The sequence below is a fragment of the Eschrichtius robustus genome, chromosome 20 (genome assembly GCF_028021215.1).
Source record: "Eschrichtius robustus isolate mEscRob2 chromosome 20, mEscRob2.pri, whole genome shotgun sequence".
Lineage (NCBI taxonomy): Eukaryota > Metazoa > Chordata > Mammalia > Artiodactyla > Eschrichtiidae > Eschrichtius > Eschrichtius robustus.
In genome coordinates, this window is record NC_090843.1 from 15565613 (window position 1) to 15592757 (window position 27145).

At 36.2% G+C, this 27145-nt stretch overlaps 1 protein-coding gene across 6 annotated transcripts in view; it reads right to left on the bottom strand.

Annotated features, from left to right (window-relative positions):
- Nucleotides 1–27145, bottom strand: part of TANC2 (tetratricopeptide repeat, ankyrin repeat and coiled-coil containing 2) — a 364796-nt gene that overhangs the window by 263439 nt on the left and 74212 nt on the right. For all 6 annotated transcript variants that reach the window (XM_068530956.1, XM_068530955.1, XM_068530954.1 and 3 more), the window contains exon 3: nucleotides 698–769. In XM_068530956.1, the coding sequence (XP_068387057.1) occupies nucleotides 698–769 (72 nt within the window). The remainder of the gene's footprint in view (nucleotides 1–697; nucleotides 770–27145) is intronic.

The window sequence follows — 27145 nt, forward strand, 5'->3', positions numbered from 1 at the left end:
GGAAATACAGTAGTGAACAAAGAAAACCAAAAATCTCTGCAATCATGCAACATTCATTCTAGTTTTGGATAGAGAAAACAAATATAAAGGTGATAAGTACTATAAAGAAAAATGTGGAGGTGCTAGTCCTGCAAATTTAAATGTTCCTTAGGGAAGGCCTATCTGAAAATCCACTGGTAGAGAATACTTTAACCTAGTTTTGAAGTTGTCACTTCAAAAAAACCAGTCAAAAGCCTACGGGTAATAAATTTTAAACTGAAAAGGAAAATAAGTAAGAAGATCTTAATTTTAGATAACAATTATAAACAAAACCCATTTCTTCTGAGACAGCTAAGACAACAAATATTGCATTGATGAACTTTCAAAAGCCAGTGTGATGATACTTGCAACAAACGTTACTGCTAAAAATTTACTTTTGGTTATATTCCAAAAGTGATATCCAGACATATACCACAATGCTCCAAAATTACTTAAAACCTTAATATCGTTAAAAAAGAGACCATTTTTCATTTTCTTTTATCCTGAATAGATGATTATCATATGGAACTAATTAGATTGTACCATCTGAACTCCTAAATGAGAAATGAGAATATCTAAACTTGACCCAGTGAAAACCCCAGTCCTCAGATTAAGTACTGGAAAGGAATAGCTGGTATCTATTCTTTTTAATTTAATAATAAATTTGAGGAAAATTTACCTTGCCCAGAGCGGCTTTGGCGAGAGTCTACACTTGACTGTCTTCGATCCGGTCCTTCCTCGTTCCCTCCATCTGCATAAAATTAGAGCGATCATAAGCGAATAGATAATGAAATTGATGTAAATCATCCCTGGCGACATCTATATCTTAAAACTACTATATCTATCATTTGTTTTCATTTCTTCTAAGCTCAATCATTAAAATATTTGAGGATTTTTCATACACAAACCAAAGGTCCTTACCCTTATTTTTGTGGGGATGGTTTACACTCCTCTCTGAAAGTCTAAAGAAAGTGAAGGTGTTCTTTCCCTACCCCCATACATATACACTCTACTTTGCACATAATAAAGCAATGTTATCTACTCTGAAGTTCATTCACAGAATTTCAATTTAAAAGCCTTGATTTAAAGCAATGTCTAAATTAATTACATCTGTTTATTTAATCTAAAGTATGTCAAATAATCCTTAGGGCTATATATTTTACTCTAATAAAAGTCACATTTACATGTTTTATGAGAGATAATGGGAAAATTACATAATACATGAAAGAGCAATATAAATCAGAATCAGAAAAACTCAGAAATGAGGAGGCAGAAACCAAGAAATAATGAGAAAACAAACAAAAATCATTTCAGTAATGAAGACTAAACTATAAGAAATACAAGGGCAAACAAACACAAAAGATCTTAAAAGAAATAGAAGGTAAGATGGAAGAAAATCTTTAACAAAATTTTTAAAAAGAAGAAATAGATTAAAAAGGATCTGCAAGAAGGGGATAAATACTGGAGATAGGCAAAGAAGATCCAGCATAAGGATAAACATAGGAGTCCCTGAAGAAGAAAACCAAAGTGAGAGAATAGAACAAATACTGAAAAACTATAATTCAAGAAAGCTTTCCAGAGGAAAAAAAGTAGCTATGTGTGTGTAATATATATAGTTATATATGTGTATAAATACATTTATACATGCACACACATATATATACATCTATATTTGAAACTACATATTTCAAGAGCACCCTGTGTCCTACTTAATCAACTTAGATCAATGTACCAAGACATTTTCTACTAAAACTATTGGACTTTAAAGAAAAGGGGAAAAAAATCCTTTGGGCATTTAGGCAAATACATCACATGATTAATAAGGGAAAACAACAGAAGAAAATGGAATAATATATTTAAAACACACAAGGAAAGAAAATTTGAACCAAAGGCTTTACAACCAGTAAAACTTACCTTTAAGTATAAAGAGTAAAGAAAAACTATTACTAACATGCAAGAACTCAAGGAATATTTTTCCCATGGGCCTCTTCCTAGCTCTACCAGAAAACTACCTTTAGGCAACCAAAGTGACTAGAGAGACATTAAATAAGGACTGGTGGTGAGCATCACATATACAACTGACTGTAGAATTAAGACTAAATGAGATGTAGAGAACAAATGTATGGACACCAAGGGGGGAAAGCGGGGGCAGGGGGGATGAATTGGGATATTGGGATTGACATATATACACTAATACGTATAAAATAGTTAACTAACAAGAATCTGCTGTACAAAAAAATAAAAGTTCAAAAAAAAAAAAAGACTAAGAGTTTTAAATGGAGAGATTATAATATGTAATGGCTATAAGATCTGACAATGAAGATACAGTACAGCCAAAACAAACAAAGAAAGAATAAACAAAAAGTAACTGATTTCAGAAATCAAAACTGGTAATTGTAATGTTGTGAGACCACTGTATTTAAAAAGCGGGATAAAGCAAATGAATAATTATGGGATACTCTAATGGTATCATCTTGAGAACCAGAATTTTCAGTGTGGAAGAAAGGAACTATAGATATAAGACTATAGAAGAAGTTAAGTAAAAACTCTTTAGTATTGAATCTATATTGGAAACATCAGTACAGTCTTATAAGTCACATGTATGTCCTAGCTCTGTCCACTTAAAACCCCTAACATCTTGACTAATCAAGTAGTACTAACCACTCCTAGGGCCCAGACTGTTATCTTCAAATGCCATTCTCCATTAAAAGAAATCAGAACTTCTTAAAGAACCAGCTGGTTTAGCAAAGGAAAAGTACTAGATGAACTTGGAACACCCTGACATATGCAACAGTAAAGAAGCTATTAAAGACAATGTAAAATTGAGGTCATGTCAAAAAAGACTCAGTGAAGAAGCTCATCAACATGCAAGAACTCAGGGAATACTGTCCCATGGATCTCTTCCTAGCTCTACCAGAGAACTAACTAACTAAATGTACAATTGACTATAGATCATAATGATTTAAAAAACAAACAAACAAACAACAAACAAACCACAGCGCTACCACACTAACTGGTCACCTTCTGAGGTTGAGAGGGGCCCAGTTCATTATCTTGAAAACTGTGGAAATAAAAGAATTAGCAATTCATCCTACATTTCCTATATAAACTGTACTAGTAGCCAAAAAGTATATAAGAGAGCTCTCTCTATAAAATTATTCCAAATAAATGGGAAACAAAAGATAAAATATCACCATTTCACAAATTGCAATTAATTAATATCTCTGCAGCCATCGAACATCAATGGCTAGTAACATAAAAAAAGAGAAAAAACTGGACATTATATGCCTCCTAATGATAGGAACACAACTACAGTTTTGCCAAAGCAATCAAACCTGAGGCTAGTCAAACCTCTGAAACTAGCTGTCAGTTTCCAGGAAAAACAAAGAACAGAAGAAAATGCTGAATTGTTCCTGAGTGTATAATCAACAAAAATACTGATTGTGGGAAATTCTACATGTCAAACAATCCAGGTCTCTCAACAGGTAAAGAAAAAAAATAAAGTATTATGAGGTCCTAAATTATTGTGAAACAAAAATTCATTTTATGAAAAGATAAAACTATACAAGAAATCTGTGGCATCTTATATCAGGGATCGGGATATGTAAATACAGTCCTAGTCAATTTCCCTTCCTACTGATCATCTAATTTTTTAAAGCAAATTTCTTTCTTCTCTTTTACTTGGGAATAAATTACAATGAGCAACACTTGTATTCAGGCCTGTCTTAAATTTTCATTTTCCACATGGATAAAATTACATACATGCATCACATTCTCTGTTTTAACATCAAAACATGCCCCTGAAGTACGTAAGAAGTAATATGAATAAAATACAGACATTTCCCCTCACCAGGATGTCTTTCTAAATAATAAAAGGAGAATAAGAAATAAAAAAACAAGGCTTCAAACAGCATTAAATTTGCACGATCTGCAGTATGTCAGCGTATCAATAAAACAACCTACAGGACAACTACAGACAAGAAATGGTTTAAGACAGTTTTGAGTCAGCCAGCCAACGGCAAGACAAAAAGTCACCAATTTTGATACCATCATAATCTAAAATGTTTTAATTGCCTGAATTTAAAAAATTAAATCAGAAATACATTGCAGTAAATTTCAGCAAATCACTCCTCTACGACTGAAATCTTAACCATGTCTTACTCCAGTGGAGGTTAGTCATAAGCGTTGAGATTAACTCTCAGGTAAAAGTAAACAGCTACAGATTTTTTTAAAATAATAAACTCACCATTGACCCAAGATGGTACAGAAAAAAAGTTCAAGCTCTTTAAAAGTGTCTTGTGGTATGCTATGCAATCAATGACTCCATTATCCAAAACAGCAAGACTGCAATGATGTACAGTACTTTACATATTTTTGCTTTCCTTAAAACACAATTCCTTCAGTACAGATAAGACCTCCCACACATAATACATACAACTACATTTATGGACAAAACAGAAGACCTTCAGTCATCAAGCAAGTCAAGTTACTTGCATAAGACTCATTACCTCACCCTGAAGTGCAGAAGGGAGAACAGGGCTGTGTCTGTGAAGTTAGAATTTACTCATCAAGCTTGAGTTAAAGACTTTCTTCAAATATACTTATTGAGCTTTACAAAGGAAATCCCACTGATGTAACAGGTACAAAATTCAAAAAGAAAAGACCTGACTGTCCAATTTAAGTGCTAGCTTTTAAAATTAGAGCTTAGGTTTCCTAGATTTGTTCTCATCAGAGAACATTTGTTTTTTATCAGCATGCTAAATTAAATCCAGCAAATAATATAAAACAATACACCTTTAATAGACATCCTCGTCCCATTATTTAAAAGGGGAAAATGTCATAGGAATATTTACTTCATAGTGTGAACAGCTTTCAACTCAGGTTATAAATACACTAAAATAGTCTAAGTAAAAAAAATACCAACCACATAGGGATATTCCGTGTTTAGTGTTTTCCTATGAAGAAATTTAAGTTAGAGAAAGGCTTATAAGAAAGTGCCCAAGTCCAAGACAAATGTTTTCTTTCCTGCAAGTAGAAGATAATTCAAATGATTATTCTTCTCAGTCCAGGATCAAAATATTACAGTTGAAAAATAAACAACTTAAGTGACCTTGAATTTGGTAGCCCCAGCCCATCTTTAGTATTTGCAGTTAAATAATGTGCCAGAATAAATATTAGATTTTATGAATTAAGATTTTGAAGTTGACTATCTTCAATCCTCCTTTAGAAGTATAAATATATGACCTTAATAGAAGGGGTGGGAACTATTAAAACTATATACATATAATCTATTATACATATAGATTAAAGTTTTACTATTCAGGTTTGAACTCTGGTCTCTTTTACTATTCAGGTATGAATCTGCAAGAACTGTATACACTTACTGCCAACAAGGGGAGACATGAATTGGAGGACATATATGGAATGTAATGAAAATGCAAAAGTAGGGACCAGGAACATAAGCTAGATTTATTTATCAGCCAAGGTCCTCTCATGAAGAGGTACATACAGAAGATGTTCCTTGGCTACATAAGCACGATGATAACCAGAAAAGATGAAAAGCAGCTCATCTGTTTGGTGTAGAAAAGAGAAAAGAACTACAATTTGTTCAGTATCTATTCTCTGCTGGCTATGGGGTCAGTAAGGTCTTTACAACATTATCTCATTTAATACTACTAATAATTCAATGAAACAAGTACTATGCCCATTTTTTAAAATAAATTTATTTGTTTATTTATTTTTGGCTGTGTTGGGTCTTCGTTGCTGCACGCAGGCTTTCTGTAGTTGCGGCGAGCGGGGGCTACTCTTCGTTGCAGTGTGTGGGCTTCTCATTGTGGTGGCTTCTCTCGTTGCGGAGCACGGGCTCTAGGCACGTGGGCTCAGTAGTTGTGGCTCACGGGCTCTAGAGCACAGGCTCAGTAGTTGTGGCGCACGGGCTTAGTTGCTCCACGGCATGTGGGATCTTCCCAGACCAGGGATGGAACCCATGTCCCCTGCCTTGGCAGGCGGATTCTCAACCACTGTGCCACCAGGGAAGCCCTATGCCCATTTTAAATGTAAGACACATTCAGAGAAGAAAAGTGACTTTCCCAAAATCACACTGCTAGTAAGTAGCAATCCTAAAATTTAAAGTGTCTGGTTTCAAAAATCTGTCTTCATTTCCAGACCCTCCACTGTCTTTTACTATAACAAACAAATCATTAAGATGGTGGTGGTGGCAGTGGTTTGGAACTGAAGTGAACAGAAGAGGACAGAAGTAGAGACCAATTAAGAGGCTACTGAAAAAACACGAAAAGGATAAACACCTGGACTAAGTGAGTAGTAGAGGTGGTGAGACGAGGTCAGATTCTGGATATATTCTGAAGGAACAGTGGAGAGAATCTGCTGTCAGAAGAGAAAGATACAGAAAGAAGTCAGGGGCAATTCTGCTATTTGGGGCCCAAACAATGGATCTGCAATTTACTGAGATAGGAAAGACTGTGAGAGAATAGGCTTGGGGATGAGAAGAGTATGTGGAGCTCAGTTTTGGACATACTAAGTTTGAGATGCCTATTAGACAAATAAGCAGAGATGGACACATACATATGCCATCATTACATAAATCACATTTAAAGTGTATGACATTCCCACAAACTGGAGAGGGACAAAATGGTTCTAGTGACAAAATTATCTCTATCAGAGAGAAAAACTCTTCAGTGGGATTTTTTCACAGCCTCCCATTCACTGCTCTGAGGAGTTGCCTTGCAAATGTCCCTTATTACTCAGCTCAGTCACACCCTAGGACAGCTCTAGCCCTCATTACTCATTTGTAATAATAATAATACCTTGCATTTAATGTGCTGCTTATCATATATATGATATGTCATATAACATTTATGATATATTTATTTACATTTAATTATAATTTAATAATTTGATGTACATATTTTATAATGTACTGCTTTATCAGATATGTATTTATATGGTACATTAAATTCACGATAATTTGATACCTATCTGTGAAGTAAAGAATTAACCCAGTAGCCTTGAGTTACTCAAATCTTGTACATTCTCAGAAGGGCCTACCTGTATGACTAGCCTTGGCTGGCTCCTAGGAACTGAGGTCTTAGAATGTTCCCTATGCTACTAACTGGTTAGGGCACTGTGCATGCTTGAGGTCTTGAACCACATTATACCAGCTTGTGTGGACAGTGTGTGTAAAAAATGTGATTTATGGTGAACACCTGCTTTCCTTCTGGGGGGTCTGAAGTTTCAGTAACTGCAATCAGCACTGCAGTTACCCCAATAAAAACCCTGGACTTTTAGGCTCAAGCAAACTTCCCTGGCAGAAAACATTTTGCATGTGTTTCTCCAGTTCATTGCTGGGGGATTTAGTATGTCCTGTGTGACTCCACTGGGAGAGGACTCTTGGAAGCTTATACCTGGTATCCTCCAGCTTCTGCCTGATGTACCTTTTTCCTTTATTGATCCTGCTTTTTATCCCTTTGCTGTAATAAACTATAGCCTGACTATTAAATAAATAAATAAATAAATAAAGTGTATGACATTCCCAAGGAAGGGAGTATAGATAGGAGAGAGACAGAGAGAGAGAAAAGAGGTCAGAGGTCTAAGCCTTGGGGCTGAATTCAACATGTAGAGGCTGCAGGTATGAGGAGAGACCAGCAGACAATAAGAAGCAGTGGCCAGAGAACAGGAACAAAACTAGAAGAGTACAGAAGTCAAGTAAAGAGTTTCATGGAAGGGAAAAGATCAGATGTTGACAGGTCAAGTAATATGAAGAGTGAGAATTGATCACTGAATTTGTCAGTGTAGATGATTTAGTATGGTCCCTGTGGAGTGGTAGGGGTAAAACCTGATGGGATTAAGTTCAAGAGAGATAGAAAGAGCTTCTGAAAAAGGTCTTGTCTCTCCCTAGACATGGAAGATAACCCATGGAGACCCTGGATATACTGACTGCCATCTTGTAAACACAAGGGGAATAAACTACGGGATAAAGCTAACACTATGAAAGTTACAGTAGAGAGACAGAAGACACTAAGATCCTTGTTGACACTGAATTACTGAAGAAAAGTACCCTATCTCTGGACTACAGTTATATAATCCAATAAATCCCCTTCATCATATAAACCAGAGGTCAGTAAACTAGTCCATAAGCCAAATCTACCCTGCCGCCTTTTTTTGGACAGCCAGTGAGCTAAGAATGGTTTTTACATTTTTAAATAACTGAAAAACAGTTAAAAAAAATAATATTCTGTGACAAATAAAAATGGTATAAAATTGAAATTTTAGTGCCCATAAATAAAGTTTTATTAGAACACAGTCATGATCACTCATCTACATACTTCTGTGAAATTGATACAGTAATACCCTATTGAATTGTGGTGAGAAACGAATGTAGTAATATAAAACACAGCATGCCATCTGGCACTAAGTAAACACTTATTAAATGATAACTGTACTCTTTTATCTATCATCATCATGATCAACAACATCCTTTCACCAAAAGATGGCTTAAATGTCATTTCCAATCTTCTCTGTAAAGACTTTCTGGAGGCCTATCAGAAAGGATTAAACGTTCCCTCTTCTGTGCTTCCAAAGCACATTATACATATCTGTTTTATAGCACTGCCACACTGTATAATAATTATTTATATGACTATCTCTGGACTGTAAAATGTCCAAAATGTGCCTTTGAAAGCCTTTTTCATATTGGTATTTTCAGTGCCAACTTGGGAGTTAAAAGGTATTCCTTGAAAAGAAAAAACAACAGTTGAATTAATTTTGTCAAGGGCCAGCTCTAAAATTAATGTATTCATCAAATTAAGTTCAAGGAAAAAACCAAAAAGTGGTATTGATATGGTTTGAGATACAGTTTTAGGAGTTCAGTGTTTCTCTTTTCTTATCCAAACTATTTCTATGAAAAGAAAAGATGAGCGGCATCATTCAAAAGCACTATGACCTTATCCTCCACATCTATCTCCATGATCTTTATTTATCAATAAAAATTTTCATAGGGAAGCCCAGACCCACCTAAAAGTTTATTTAGTTCTTAACAAAACATATACAGCGTTTCTTTAAAGAGAAAAGGAAGCATTCTACACCAAATAAAATATACTGATTAACATGCCATAAGTACTACAGCTAACACTTTTCAAAAGTATACTATAAAATATTTTCAAAGTTAGCCAGAATATAAAACTGCCAAGTTCACAGGTTTTCATAGACCTAGCTTGTATACTCTAAATTTAAAAAATAATAACTTCTCTATGATGAGTTAGTAATTTATATTTGCCTACGGCATCCAAAATGTCCTAAAAAGTCTGATCTGTAGCTCAAGAAAAGTTCTGCTAAACACAGAATGTTTTGATTCTCATGATGTAGCTAATGCATCAATGATGATGACTAATAACAGGGAAACAAGGTAGACTTGCTAATTGTAAATGGAGCAATCACCAGTAATAATGTCAGTAGTTTAAAAGTTGATTACTGTGCTTTCAAGGTGCACAATGAATATACAAAATATCAAGCCTAACACTGAGTTAAATTAATAGAGTAACTCTGTTAAAAATAAAGGTGTCTACAATTATATATTTTTTGCTTTTTTTAAAAGTAAACTTTTTATCTTAGAACAGTTTTAGATTTACAGAAAAGTTGCTAAGACAGTACAGGGAGATCTTATAAACCCTAAACCTGGCTTCCCATCTTAGATTAGTCTAGTCATTTGTCCAAACTAATCAATCAATATTGACATTATTATTAACTAAAGTCCATACTTATTTAGATTTCCTCAGTTTTTATCTACTGTTTTTTCCATTCCATGATACTATATTACATTTAGTCATCCTGTCTCCTAAGTCTCCTCAGACTATACCAGTTTATCAGACTTTCCTTGTTTTGGGTGACCTTGACAGTTTTGAGGAGTACTGGTCAGGAATTTTGTAGAATGTCCCTCAGCTGGGTTTGTTTAATGTTTTTCTCATGATTAGATTGGAATTAGACTGAGATTATAGGTTTCGGGGAGGAAGACACAGGCAAATTGCCATCCTCACCATATCATTTCAAGAATACATACTATTAATAGCATGAAACTAGTTAAATAAATATCCTACATAACTGAAAAGGAAAAAGTGAAGCTCAAGCTTCTTAGAGTGTGCCAACATTAGTGAAAAAAGTCATTACCTACTTGGTCCTTACGATGTGTCAGGCACTATGATAAATGTTTTACGAATTTATGTAGTTCAATTCTCAGTAAAACCTTATGAGACGGGACTTCCCCGGTGGTGCAGTGGTTAAGAATCCGCCTGCCAATGCAGGGGACAGGGGTTCGATCCCTGGTCCGGGAAGATCCCACATGCTGTGGAGCAACTAAGCCCATGTGCTACAACTACTGAGCCTGCGCTCTAGAGCCCGCGAGCCACAACTACTGAAGCCCATGCACCTAGAGCCCGTGCTCCGCAACAAGAGAAGCCACCACAACGTGAAGCCCACTCACCGCAACAAAGAGTAGACCCCATTCGCCACAACTAGAGAAAGCCCGCATGCAGCAACGAAGACCCAATGCAGCCAAAAATTAAAAGAAAAACAAAAAACAAAATAAACCCTTATGAGGTAAATATTAGTTTTCTTTTTACTAGATCAGGAAACAGGAGTCGAGACTTTAAGCAAAAATGGTCACAACTGTAGAGTTAGTAAGTGCAGGACCCAGGATCTGAAATGGCCTGATTCTAAGGCCTGTTCTCTTCTCCACCATTCTAGGTCACCTCCTTGCAAAAGGGAATATAGTTTATTCACATCTATATACAAACGTACCATGACATGTTAAGGAGCTCTAACAATATGGTTGTAGGATATAAAAAAAAAGATGAAAAAATTCCAAGGTGAATTTGAAATAATCTCTGATTTCAAACTTCTTCCCCTCAAACTGGGTACTCACTATAGCTCACTTAAATTCTTGAGCTTGATCTAACAGTCTTCTCCACATGGAGTTTCCTAGTAAGATAGATAGCTCTACACATAGTACTTCTTAGATTCACAGAATGACAGAGCCAGAAGGAATCTGGGGTTTCTTTGTTTTTGTCAATTTATTATTTTTTTAACATTCTGTGAAGTTGAAGCTTTAAAAAAAGGTCCAGCACAGCAATTTATAATAGTTAAAAATATAACTGAATGTCAACAATAACTGTATATATACACACACATACTTACTTAATTTATATTTAGTGTTCTTATCTGTTGAAACTGGATGCTGAAGAGCATACATATAGGTCTCAATCTTGGCTGCACATTAGAATGATCTAGGAATCCAGGGATTGTGAAAAATCCTCAATGCTGAAGCTACTCCCCCAAATCAATTAAACAAGAATCACTGAGAGTGAGACCCAGGCATGAATATTTCTTTAAAGCTCCCTGGATGATTACAAATTGCAGCCAAAGTTGGGAAACGTTAGTAGAGATTAAGTGGTGCTGTGGTACAGTGATGAACTGAATCCATCTGAAAGTTTCCAGTGCTAACAGACAGATGCTGTAGGTCAAAGATATTAATTGCAGAGAAGGATATGATCTCTCAATTGAGGACAAAGATTATATTCACAGGTTCACTCTCTGATCTCTTCTGTTTATTTTTTATTATAATTTATTTTGGTGACTTGCACAGGGGGTTGTAGATTAAACTGGGATAGTAAAGTGGAGAGGAGTTTAACCTACAGTTAAAACTAGTCTGAATGTACATCTCTGTACTGGGCTTGATAAGTTACATTACTGAGATGATGATTTCACCTAAATGTAAAGTTTCCTAAGATTCTAAAAACTAGAATAAGCCTCTGCTTCTTCCTATTAACCTGGGTCTCAGGGAAGCCACAGCTTCTAAAGTATGAGAAGGGATGTTCAGAAACAGTACCATATTTTATTTGCAAAGACAGACAGGAGTAAAAGAACACAGTGCATTTAGGGAAATTCAAAGAGTTTGGTATGGCTAGAGAACAGAAAAGTATGGGGAAGAGGCAGAATATAAAAGTAGAAAAGTTGGCAGAGGCAAAATCACAAACGGCATAATCACGATGATCAGTTTGACCTTTATCCTGTTAAGTGTGGGGAAGAAAATGAAGGACGTTAAGCAGGGGAGGAGCATGATCTGACTAGTGTTCTGAGAAGATAAACTTGGCATGTGTATATAAGTTGGCTCTATGGGGTCATAGGCTAAAGGCAAAGAGATCGCTGCAGTAAGTCCACAGGAAAGGAAAGCCTGAGCAAATGCATTAACATTAAGAATAAAGAGGAAAAGGTAGGTTCATGGACTACTTGGGACTTAGAAGTACAAAGACTTTGTGGCCGGTTAAAAGAGTTGTTTCTAATCACTATCATCAATCTTCTTACCCTTTTCTTCCTTGAATCCACTCCCATCAGGCATTTGCCCACACCACTCCAGAAAATTCACACTTACCAGGATCTCTTATAAAGTCCATTGCTAAACCCAATGGTCATTTCTCAGTTTTCTTATTTTTTGACTTGTCAACAACATTTGATGCGGTTAATCATTCTTTTTTCCCTGAAGCTTTGTCTTCACTTAACTTCCAAGACACCACACTTTCCTACCTCTGTGGCTCCTCCTTCTCAGTCTCCCTGACTTGTTCTTTTTCATCTCCCCCATCTCTAAATGTTGTACTGCCCCAGGGCTCATTTTTCTAATCTGTACTCTTTGCTGTGTACATTCCCTTGGTTATCTCAAACAGATCCAGGGTTTTATGTTTCATCTATATGCTGATGATTTCCAAATTTATATCTCTATCTGGACCTCATCCATGGACTAACTCCATATTTATGGAGTTACCTACCCTACATCTCTACTTTGAATATCAAATAAACATCTCAAGATTTAATGTCTTAATATTCCTCCATAAACCTGCTCCTCTCACAATCTTCTTCATCTCTGTAAACAGCAACCCCACTCTTTTAGTTGCTCAAGTCTAAAACCTTGGAGTCATCCTTAACCCGTCTTTTCCTCTCACACTGCACAGACAAACCAACAGTAAATCCTGTCAGCCATACATTCATAACATATCAAAACTATCTCTCACCCTTTGCTACTGGTCCAAGCCACCTTCATCTACAACCTGGTTTCTCAGCTTCTGCCCCAGCCTGGCTTCAATCTAGTCTCAACAGAGCAAGCAGAATGGTTCTGTGAAAACACAAATCAGACCATGACATTCCTCTCCTGAAAACCCTTCAAAGATTTCCCACCTTAATAAGAGTAAAAGTCAAAGTCCTTAGGTCAAGGCATTATATGATCTGCCCCCCATCCCCTCTCTGACTTCACCTCCTACTACTCTTGCCTCTCTGGCTTCTCTTGCTTCTGGAAGCATACTGGTTCCCCTCACCGTGCTTTAAACACTCCAAGAATATACCCATATCAAGACCTCTGCCTGGAATACTTTTCTCTCAGATATCAGTATGGCTTGTTGCTTCATCTCCTTCAGGGAGATACCTAAATGTCCCCTCAGTGATGCCTTCCCTCACCACCCCTATCTAAAACTGTACCCCCGCACACACACCATATTTACATAGATAGACTTTTTTCTCCCTTCCCTGCTTAATTTTTCTTAGTAGTTATCACTAACGTATTCTACATTTTGCTTATTTATCTTAATTTTGGCATGTTCTCCACTAGAATTTAAGTTCCATGAGGGTAAATAATTTTGTATTCACTGTTCTATCCCCCATGCCTAGAACAGTATCTGACACATAATAGGTGCTCAAAAAATAGCTCTTGAATTAATTAACTTGCATGAGTGAAATGAGTAAAAGGAAGAAATTCTAAGGATGCCTTAGAATTATTGATTTGGGAATTCCACTGCGCTGATTATAATGTCATTAACCAAGACAGAGAATAGAAGATGGGAGATTGGGAAGGAGAAAATAAAAGCCACTGTAACCAAGGAGTCAATTTAAAATCTGATTTGATCTTCACCTCTATTTAGAGCCTCATCAATTTCTAGATCTAGAACTAGGTGGAGGAAAACATGAACAGCCAGAAATGAAATTATTTAATCCCCTGAAAACCAAATTAGTCACTCTCAAGAGTTTTGTACTGATTCTCAATTCTCAACCCAAATATTTATGCTCTACTTTAAAATCCATTATTCTATTTAGGGAGCTCCTCATTCATCTATCTGCATGAAAACTGGAAAGCTCCATCTACATAACAACTGTTTTTTGCAATGTGTATTTGAATGTCTTAAATATACTTCAAACTCGAAATATCCAAACATGAAATTATGACCTTCCCCTCACCCTTCAGACCTGATACTCTCTATCAGAGTTCCCCATCTCAATGAATTCATTATCAAATACTGCTGATTTTCCTTCTTAAATGTCTCTTGAATCCATCCTCCCATCTCCATATCCAACCTGCATCCATTCCTATATTGATTCTCTTCTAAATGTTTATCCACGAAGCATCTGAGTAATCATTTAGAAACGCAAATCTAGTAGTTACCCCATTTAATGTTTAAAATGTTTAAACAATCTCCCATCAGAATAGATAAAAATTCTTAACATGATCTATAAGGTTCTACTTTTCCAGCTTCATTTCTAATTAGTTCTCCCTTTGTTTTCCTAATACTGGCTTTCTTTCATTTTCTGATCTCTACTCTCAGGATATCTAGAGCAGAAACCTAAGAAACAACTACTATATACTTGTGGAGCCAGGATAAAATGGTTTTCATCCAAAATTCCTGCCTTCATATATGAGGATAAGTTTCAAATGCAGTAGTAATAGAGAACTTTATGTCACATAGTTCACAATAAAATAAACCTTTATATTTATTCCTCTTACTTCCTAAAAAGAAAGATAGCTACTGACAGACTAAAACTCAAATCTCCCCTTCCCCACTTCATCCCCAAGGCACAACATCTTTCTGTTTTGACTGATAAGTATGTTTAAATGTATTGACACTGACGTGGCCATGTTAGCCCAGCTGCAATGCAAGCTCGGTTGATGAGTGTAGAACATCAGTACTACTACAGGAGCAGGTAGGGAATCAACTGGGGGAGTGCACAAAGGCCTGGCTACACCCCAGCCTGTTACTCCTCAGCAGGAACTTCCTATGAACAAATTCCCTAACTCACTGAGTACCACCCACTTCTCTTCATCATCTGTGGGTTGCAAACAGAATCAGAATCATAAATTTAAAAGTAGTATTAGCATACAAGGGGATTATAGATACAGGGAGCCATGGTTATCACCTAGAGATGATTTAAGTAAAAGCCCAGTATAAATAAAATTGCAAAATGAAAAAAAAACAATGTACTGACACTGAAAACCCAAAGTAATTAAAAAGCCCCCAAATCATATATTATCTAAATATTCTTCAATTTTTTTTCAAATAAATTATTCTTTATTTATCCTATATCTGTAAATAATACTTTGTTGCTACTGGTTTATATTTATATATACATAAGTTTTTTTCAAGTATTCAGCACAATACCACACACTTGTGAGTACCTAATCTTTACTATATTATTTGATTTTGATAGTGATGGCAATGAAAATAAAAATTCAAGATCAAAATGTTAAAGCATGGAGCTGCCGAAGAGGCAAGAGAGTTTTTCTTGCCTCTTTGTTTCCTGGTGCGTGAGGAGAGGATATTAACAGCGCCGCTTAAAGGAGCTCCAGAGATGGGCGCTAGCCGCAGCTATCAGCGTGGACCCCACAGATGGGAATGAGATGCTAAGGCTGTTGCTGCAGCCACCAAGGAGCCTGTGTGCAAGCACAGCTCACTCTCCACATCTCCCCTCCCGGGAGCCTGTGCAGCCCGCCATTGCCAGGATCCCGTGATCCAGGGACAACTTCCCCGGGAGAACACACGGCGCGCCGCAGGCTGTTGCAACGTCACACTGGCCTCTGCCGCCACAGGCTCGCCCCACACTCCGTACCCCTCCCTCCCACCGGCCTGAGTGAGCCAGAGCCCCCAAATCAGCTGCTCCTTTAACCCTGTCCTGTCTGAGCGAAGAACAGACGCCCTCAGGCAACCTACACGTAGAGGCGGGTCCAGATCCAAAGCTGAACCCCGGGAGCTGTGCGAACAAAGAAGAGAAAGGGAAATTTCTCCCAGCAGCCTCAGGAGCAGCGGATTAAAGCTCCACAATCAACTTGATGTACCCTGTATCTGTGGAATACCTGAATAGACAACAAATCATCCCAAATTGAGGAGGTGGACTTTGGGAGCAAAGATATCTATATTTTTTTCCCTTTTTCTCTTTTTGTGAGTGTGTATGTGTATGCGTTTGTGATTTTGTCTGTATAGCTTTGCTTTTACCATTTGTCCTAGGGTTCTGTCTGTCCATTTTTTGTTTTGTTCTGTTTTGTTTTGTTTACTTTTTAAAAATTTTTTCTCAATAATTATTTATATTTTATTTTAATAACTTCATTTTATTTTATTTTACTTTATTTTATTTTATCTTCTTTCTTCCTATTTTTTCTCCCTTTTATTCTGAGCCATGTGGATGAAAGGCTCTTGGTGTTCCAGCCAGGCGTCAGGGCTGTGCCTCTGAGGTGGGAGAACCAAGTTCAGGACACTGGTCCACAGAGACCTCCCAGCTCCACGTAATATCAAACGGCGAAAAGCTCCCACAGATCTCCATCTCAACACCAAGACCCAGCTTCACTCAACGACCAGCAAGCTCAGTGCTGGACACCCTATGCCAAACAACTAGCAAGACAGGAACACAACCCCATCCATTAGCACAGAGGCTGCCTAAAATCATAATAAGGCAACAGACACCCCAAAACATGCCACCAAACATGGACCTGCCCACCAGAAAGACAAGATCCAGCCTCATCCACCAGAACACAGGCACTAGTCCTCTACACCAGGAAGCCTACACAACCCACTGAACCAACCTTAGCCACTGGGGACAGACACCAAAAACAACGGGAACTACGAACCTGCAGCCTGTGAAAAGAAGACCCCAAACACGGTAAGTTAAGCAAAATGAGAAGACAGAGAACCACATAGCAGATGAAGGAGCAAAGCAAAAACCCACCAGACCTAACAAATGAAGAGGAAATAGGCAGTCTACCTGAAAAAGAATTCAGAATAATGATAGTAAAGATGATCCAAAATCTTGCAAATAGAATGGAGAAAATACAAGAAACGTTTAACAAGGACCTAGAAGAACTAAAGAGCAAACAAACAGTGATGAACAACACAATAAATGAAATTTAAAATTCTCTAGAAGAGATCAATAGCAGAATAACTGAGGCAGAAGAACGGATAAGTGACCTGGAAGATAAAATAGTGGAAATAACTACTGCAGAGCAGAATAAAGAAAAAAGAATGAAAAGAATTGAGGACAGTCTCAGAGACCTCTGGGACAACATTAAACGCACCAACAGTCGAATTAAAGGAGTCCCAGAAGAAGAAGAGAAAAAGAAAGGGACTGAGAAAATATTTGAAGAGATTATAGTTGAAAATTTCCCTAATATGGGAAAGGAAATAGTTAATCAAGTCCAGGAAGCACAGAGAGTCCCATACAGGATCAATCCAAGGAGAAACACGCCAAGACACATATTAATCAAGCTATCAAAAATTAAATACAAAGAAAAAATACTAAAAGCAGCAAGGGAAAAACAACAAATAACACACAAGGGAATCCCCATAAGGTTAACAGCTGATCTTTCAGCAGAAACTCTGCAAGCCAGAAGGGAGTGGCAGGACATATTTAAAGTGATGAAAGGGAAAAACCTACAACCAAGATTACTCTACCCAGAAAGGATCTCATTCAGATTTCATGGAGAAACTAAAACCTTTACAGACAAGCAAAAGCTAAGAGAATTCAGCACCACCAAACGAGCTTTACAACAAATGCTAAAGGAACTTCTCTAGGCAGGAAACACAAGAGAAGGAAAAGACCTACAAAAACAAACCCAAAACAATTAAGAAAATGGTAATAGGACCATATATATCAGTAATTACCTTAAATGTAAATGGATTAAATGCTCCAACCAAAAGACACAGACTGGCTGAATGGATACAAAAACAAGACCCGTATATATGCTGTCTACAAGAAACCCTCTTCAGACCTAGGGACACATACAGACTGAAAGTGAGGGGAAGGAAAAAGATATTCCATGCAAATGGAAATCAAAAGGAAGGTGGAGTAGCAATTCTCATATCAGACAAAACAGACTTTAAAATAAAGACTATTACAAGAGACAAAGAAAGACACTACATAATGATCAAGGGATCAATCCAAGAAGAAGATATAACTACTGTAAAAATTTATGCACCCAACATAGGAACACCTCAATACATAAGGCAAATACTGACAGCCATAAAAGGGGAAATCGACAGTAACACAATCATAGTAGGGGACTTTAACACCCCACTTTCACCAATGGACAGATCATCCAAAATGAAAATAAATAAGGAAAGACAAGCTTTAAATGATACATTAAACAAGATGGAATTAATTGATATTTATAGGACATTCCATCCAAAAACGACAGAATACACATTCTTCTCAAGTGCTCATGGAACATTCTCCAGGATAGATCATAGCTTGGGTCACAAATCAAGCCTTGGTAAATTTAAGAAAACTGAAATCGTATCAAGTATCTTTTCCGACCACAACGCTACGAGACTAGATATCAATTACAGGAAAAAAACTGTAAAAAATACAAAGACATGGAGGCTAAACAATACACTACTTAATAACCAAGAGATCACTGAAGAAATCAAAGAGGAAATCAAAATATACCTAGAAAAAAATGACAATGAAAACACGACGACCCAAAATCGATGGCATGCAGCAAAAGCAGTTCTAAGAGGTAAGTTTACAGCAATACATTCCTACCACAAGAAATAAGAAACATCTCAAATAAACAACCTAACCTTACACCTAAAGTAATTAGAGAACGAAGAATAAAAAAAAACCCCAAAGTTAGCAGGAGGAAAGAAATCATAAAGATCAGATCAGAAATAAATGAAAAAGAAATGAAGGAAATGATAGCAAAGATCAATAAACTAAAAGCTGGTTCTTTGAGAAGATAAACAAAATTGATAAACCATTAGCCAGACTCAGCAAGAAAAAAAGGGAGAAGACTCACATAAATAGAATTACAAATGAAAAAGGAGAAGTAACAACTGACACTGCAGAAATACCAAGGATCATGAGAGATTACTACAAGCAACTCTATGCCAATAAAATGGACAACATGGAAGAAATGGACAAATTCTTAGAAATGCACAACCTTCCAAGACTGAACCAGGAGAAATAGAAAATATAAACAGACCAATCACAAGCAGTGAAATTGAAACTGTGATTAAAAATCTTCCAACAAACAAAAGCCCAGGACCAGATGGCTTCACAGGCGAATTCTATCAAACATTTAGAGAAGAGCTAACACCTATCCTTCTCAAACTCTTTCAAAATATAGCAGAGGGAGGAACACTCCCAAACTCGTTCTACAAGGCCACCATCACCCTGATACCAAAACCAGACAAAGATGTCACACAGAAAGAAAACTACAGGCCAATATCACTGATGAACATAGATGCAAAAATACTCAACAAAATACTAGTAGACAGAATCCAACAGCACATTAAAAGGATCATACACCATGATCAAGTGGGGTTTATCCCAGGAACGCAAGGATTCTTCAATATACACAAATCAATCAATGTGATACACCACATTAACAAATTGAAGGAGGAAAACCATATGATCATCTCAATAGATGCAGAGAAAGCTTTCGACAAAATTCAACACCCGTTTATGATAAAAACCCTCCAGAAAGTAGGCATAGAGGGAACTTTCCTCAACATAATAAAGGCCATATGTGACAAACCCACAGCCAACATCGTCCTCAATGGTAAAAACTGAAACCATTTCCACTAAGATCAGGAATAAGACAAGGTTGCCCTCTCTCACCACTATTATTCAACATAGTTTTGGAAGTTTTAGCCACAGCAATCAGAGAAGAAAAAGAAATAAAAGGAATCCAAATCGAAAAAGAAGAAGTAAAGCTGTCACTGTTTGCAGATGACATGATACTATACATAGAGAATCCTAAAGATGCTACCAGAAAACTACTAGAGCTAATCAATGAATGTGGTAAAGTAGCAGGATACAAAATTAATGCACAGAAATCTCTTGCATTCCTATACACGAGTGATGAAAAATCTGAAAGTGAAATTAAGAAAACACTCCCATTTACCACTGCAACAAAAAGAATAAAATACCTAGGAATAAACCTACCTAAGGAGACAAAAGACCTATATGCAGAAAATTATAAGACACTGATGAAAGAAATTAAAGATGATACAAATACATGGAGAGATATACCATGTTCTTGGATTGGAAGAATCAACACTGTGAAAATGACTCTACTACCCAAAGCAATCTATAGATTCAATGCAATCCCTATCAAACTACCAATGGCATTTTTGACAGAACTACAACAAAAAAATTCACAATTTGTATGGAAACACAAAAGATCCCGAATAGCCAAAGCAATCTTGAGAAAGAAAAACCGAGCTGGAGGAATCAGGCTTCCTGACTTCAGACTATACTACAAAGTTACAGTCATCAAGACAGTATGGTACTGGCACAGAAACAGAAATATAGATCAATGGAACAGGATAGAAAGCCCAGAGATAAACCCATGCACATATGGTCACCTTATCTTTGATAAAGGAGGCAGGAATATACAGTGGAGAAAAGACAGCCTTTTCAATAAGTGGTGCTGGGAAAACTGGACAGCTACATGTAAAAGAATGAAATTAGAGCACTCCCTAACACCATACACAAAAATAAACTCAAAATGGATTAAAGACCTAAATGTAAGGCCAGACACTATCAAACTCTTAGAGGAAAACATAGGCAGAACACTCTATGACATAAATCACAGCAAGATCCTTTTTGATCCAGCTCCTAGAGAAATGGGAATAAAAACAAAAATAAACAAATGGGACCTAATGAAACTTAAAAGCTTTTGCACAGCAAAGGAAATCATAAAGAAGACCAAAAGACAACCCTCAGAATGGGAGAAAATATTTGCAAATGAAGCAACTGACAAAGGATTAATCTCCAAAATTTACAAGCAGCTCATGCAGCTCAACATCCAAAAAACAAACAACCCAATCCAAAAATGGGCAGAAGACCTAAATAGACATTTCTCCAAAGAAGATATACAGATTGCCAACAAACACATGAAAGAATGCTCAACATCCTTAATCATTAGAGAAATGCAAATCAAAACTACAATGAGATATCATCTCACACCGGTCAGAATGACCATCATCAAAAAATCTACAAACAATAAATGCTGAAGAGGGTGTGGAGAAAAGGGAACGCTCTTGCACTGTTGGTGGGAATGTAAATTGATACAGCCACTATGGAGAACAGTATGGAGGTTCCTTAGAAAACTAAAAACAGAACTACCATATGACCCAGCAATCCCACTACTGGGCATATACCCTGAGAAAACCATAATTCAAAAAGAGACATGTACCAAAATGTTCATTGCAGCACTATTTACAATAGCCAGGACACAGAAGCAACCTAAGTGTCCATCAACAGATGAATGGATAAAGAAGATGTAGCACATATATACAATGGAATATGACTCAGGCATAAGAAGAAATGAAATTGAGTTATTTGTAGTGAGGTGGATGGACCTAGAGTCTGTCATACAGAGTGAAGTAAGTCAGAAAGAGAAAAACAAATACCATATGCTAACACATATATACGGAATCTAAGGGAAAAAAAAATGTCATGAAGAACTTAGGGGCAAGACTGGAATAAAGACACAGACCTACTAGAGAATGGTCTTGAGGATATGGGGAGGGAGAAGGGTAAGCTGTGACAAAGTGAGAGAGTGGCATGGACATATATACACTACCAAACGTAAAATAGATAGCTAGTGGGAAGCAGCCACATAGCACAGGGAGATCAGCTCAGTGCTTTGTGACCACCTAGAGGGGTGCAATAGGGAGGGTGGGAGGGAGGGGGATGCAAGAGGGAAGAGATATGGGAACATATGTATATGTATAACTGATTCACTTTGTTATAAAGCAGAAACTAACACACCATTGTAAAGCAATTATACTCCAATAAAGATGTTAAGAAAAAAAAGATCAAAATGTTTTAAGGAAGAAATGCTATTAAAGCTAACAATATGACCTTGATATACATAATATACAAAACTCAAAAACTATATTCCTTTCCCTAAACATGTCACTAGCAAGGTAAGACTAGAGTATTACCATTTTGTATTTTTCTCCCAAGGAACTTTGGAAATGTGAATACAATGATGAAGTGTTTGAATAATAGAGATCATTAGGATCAAGGAGAATATAGAAATATTTAATCAAAGAACAAGCAAGGAACTGAATAAAAAACCAGAAAACAGACTTGCACATAAATAAAGAAACTGTGTATATGAGAAAATAGTATTATAAAACACTGGAGTAAGGAAAGGCTACTCAACAACAAATAAGGTGGGAAAATTGTCTTCCTCCATATAAGAAAAAACAATTATATCCTCTTCTCACACCATAATCCCATCACCAAAAATTAAACGGAAAAAATAGAAAAAGAAAAACCAAAATGTACTAAAAATCTGAAACTGAAAAACACAACTTTAACCATTTTAAGAAAATACAGGAGTATATATTGGCAATCTTTTAAGGAAAGATTTCTGAAACAAAATGGGGGAAAAGAATGTCAAATATGAATAAATTAAAAATTTTAACTTCTATTCAACACGAGTTTAGAGTTTTAGTCTCATAACCAAAAGCAAAGTTTTAAGACCAGATGGAGACTGAGAGACGATATCTGCCATAAACATCACAGACTAAGGATCAATCTAAGGGTCTACAAACTTCTGTAAAGAGAACAAATATTCTAGGCTTTGCAGATCACATGTTCTCTGTTGCAACTACTCAACTCTGCCACTGTAGTGCTAAAACTCTGTTCCAATAAAACTTTACTTATGGACACTGAAATCTAAAGTTCATAAATGTTCACGTTATGACATTTTATTCTTATTTATTTTTTTCTGAATCATTTAAAATGAATGTAAAAACTATCTGCACAAAAACAGGTGGTGGGCTGGATCTGACCCATGAGCTATAGTTTGCTGAACCCTGTCTAGAATATATAAAGAATATTCACAACTCAATAAGAAAAAGATAAATAATCCATGAGAAAATGCATAAAGGATACGAGAAGGCTGTTAACAAAAGAGGAAATGTGAAAGGCCAATAACCACATGAAAGGATATTCAGCCTTGCTAAAAATTAGGGAAAGAGAAATTAAAGCAGTAGGGTATTACCTTTCATCTACCAGAATGGGGAAAATGGAGAAGGCCGACCATGTGAATGTTGGAAAGGATATGGCAAAACAGGAACTCTCAAACACTTCTGAGAAGAGTGTAAACTGATATAGTGACACAGGAGAGAAATTATCTAGTAAAACTGAAAATGCAAATAATCTACATCTCGTCAATTCCACTTTTAGGTAGAGCCCCTAGATACGTATGTAAGGATATTCACTGCAGCATTATTTGTAGTAACACAAAACAAATACTAAAATAAACTCCCAGAATAAATAAAACTCCCAGAAACTTATCTTTAAATTTCACCCCATTCTAAGAATGTTTTCATTTTTTATTCCTTTTATTCTTAACTACACTGTTACTGTGAAATCATAAATAATACCCTAAGAAACTACCTGGATCTTAGAATTATAAATACAAAGATGGTTAAACGAATATTAGCAATAGTTTTTTTATTGCTTAGTTGAAAACGAATTATTCTCTATTTATAGCGTAAAATCTTTTGTTTTTATTCTGTAAGAGTATTTGTACGTTTTCTTTAATAAAATGATGTTTCTTTATTGTCAAAAGCACCTAGTACAACAGTCATTCAGTCCAACTTACTTTGCAACATTCTCCTTCAACAAAAGATACCTTAATTGCATCCAGCTCTCTATTGCAAATTTACAGTACTAATCCTTGCCAGCCATTTTGTTTTCAGCTTGTAACACTAGCCACTAGCTGCCTTCAGCCTGACTCTATTAGCATATCCGAAAATTTACGAAATAAGCACAGAAATGGAATTAAAAGATATAGTTGGTTTGTATCAGAATATAACGATACATTAGATATACTCTCTAAATATGTTTTAAAAATGACGCTTCTCTATTTCTTTTCAATATAATAATTGAAATTAATAATTATTTTTTTAATATAAATGCTCATTCCTGCTCACAGTAATTTTTCCTTCCCCCAAGTCCTATAAATGATGTTGACCTATTACTGTTTAAATATAAGACTTTTCCAATTTTAATAGAATAAACTACAAGTGTTTTTTAAATATGCTCTGTAAAAGGATAAAAGGGTTGGATATTTGGTACTGTAATTTACACCTGTATTCCAGCAGGCCACCTAGCCAAGAATAATAAATACTTAAAAGCTAACATATATTGTTCTCACATCTCAAGGGTGTTTCTAGTAACCAGCAGACAGCAAACAAGTCTTCACCTGTTTTGACTTGCAATAGCCTGCTGTTTGAATGTCAATAACAATGTGCCCTCACCAAGCATCACTAAAGTCTTAGATGACAAACTATCTAATGCAATTTTAATATGATGGGAAAGGGTAGGGCCAAAGAGTTTCTATTAGTGTCCTGTTGTTCTTCAGAACTCTTTCCATCCCATCCTTCCCCCTCCCCCAGTAAGTTCCACTCATCCATATTTAATAAATGTTCTGAAATTATATTATTCATTAACCCACTCCACTTAACATAAAACTCCTTTTAGAGAGACTCCTCTAGCTCATTAAATAATACTATTTAGAAAGTTTGTTAACTTAATAGAATATAACACTTCCTTGAAATAACAATGAACAACAACAGAGTCTGAAGGGGATAAAAACCCACAAGGAAATAAAATGCTCAAGGATAAGGATTATCAGAGTGCTTTAACAACTTCATTTTCTCTTCCAAACCCCTCCAAGGCATTTTTCTGTTTTTACTGTGATGTTAACTAACCATCCAGGCTGCTGTGGAAGCCTCTGGTTAGAATGGATTTCAAGGCTGCTGTGTCTTGTGAGGAACCAATCAGATTTCTTTGTTTCATCTGCAACATTCCATCAGGGTTATATAACATTTTAGATACATGAAACATTCTAATAATATAGTGTATTTCGATCTATAGTTAGTTATCTATTGTCACTAAATTTGGCACATGAAAATCCCTATTATTCTTCTGTGTCATTCGATAAAATCAAGGAATACAGTACAGATGAAAAGGTAATATTTTCTTTTTGGGGAGAAGGTAGAATGAATTTGCTTTGTCTAAAAGAAAGAGTTTTTGAAAATATAAAATATGAGCACTCTGCAGACTAGTAAGATTAATGCTGATTCTTCTTATTTCTGTCTACAGTAAAGTGGGTGAGGTAATCCAACACAGCAGCAAACAGCCATGTAGTTTGTTAATTCTTATCACATACAACATGTCATTAGTACAGAATAAAACATTATAAATAGATTTAAACTCAGGCTTAATCTTTTACTAATTTTTTTAAAGCACAGAAAAATTAAGTATTTAATATTTAAACAAATTATTTCCTCAAACAAGAACATCTGAACTCTATATGTCATAGCCCAAATAAACACCCACAATACCAACCAAAAAAACAGTATACCAGCAGCACTGTTACCTATATGATCAGAATACTTGCAGTACACTTATACTGGAACCACGCGAGTATTCATATTCTCTCTCTCTCTCTCTCTCTCTCTCTCTGCTAGAGATAATGCTGCATAACTTAAATACTGCTCTTCTGTGCTATTAATATAACAACTCAGATATTCAAGAATAAAGCCAGCTGGAACCTGTGAATCTAGTCTTTTCTTTCTTTTTACAACTCAAAGGCATCCCACATTTGATGCTTACAAATCAGCACAGGATTAAAATAGTGCCTGAATGCATAAAAAAGCTGAATCCGTTGGGTGTGGCTTAAGTAAATACATCTTGTCTCAACTGGACAGCTCCCCAGTACCATGCAGCCACCGACACCCAAAATATATGAGTATGTAAGTGCTCCCGGGAGAGGGTGGGAAACTAAACCCCCATGTTTTTCTAAGCTTGATGTTCCATTGTTTCTTTACTGTACTTCTAAAATGACAGTGCCTTGAATCAATAGTGAGCATTGCTCAAGAAACCAAGGACAGAGAAATTTTACTTGTCTTATTTCCTCTCCTTATTTTATACTCACTGTGTACAACATGGCTGTTCTTACTAACATTTTGCTTTCATAAAAGAGGTAGTCATTTAAATCATGACTATGTGCAATGCAAACTCACACTGCATTACAGTCATCAATAAAATATGAAGTGCCAACTCCAGTGTTCATTCTACTTATTCTCCATCTCACCAGAGAATGCTCTACTAACGCTCTCTACTATTACAAAATGAACACTATTAGGAAAGAGACATTGCTAGGAGCTGCGACAGATATGCAAAAGAAAATATAAAACCTCTAAGTGCTTACTTTTAAAAAAATCTACTATTAATAGGAAAAAAACCCTTCATGTATATGTATATGTGTATCTATTTTTATATATACACATTACACATATTTAGTACAAGTATATATCTGTTTATAAGCTACCATGCATGCATTTATTAAAGCTACACATGCAATATACCTGAAACTTCTATATATAGAGGGCATGCAGATTTCAGAACTATACATTTTCATTCTTAAGTGGCCATAATCAAATATTAAAACAGCTAAGGATATCTGACATACTGAACTATAGCTAAGCTTTTAATCTTGTTAGACAATTTTCTCTGCTATGCAGTGTAGCAAACCCACCTTTGGATCATATTGTCGGTTATTTTTTTCCCATGCCCTCTACGTGCTGCACCATTTTGTTTGTCTTCTGGACAGTGGAGAACTCGGCAGAACAGCAGTGAAGGAGTGTACTGAAGTCAGCAGAGGCAGTGCCAGCCTCCTACTGCAGTCTGTATATTGAACGCACTCAAACCCACAGGTGCCTACGTAAAATCCTCTAGCTGCAGCCTGCAACTTAATGTTTCCTTCAGCAGCAGATCTGTA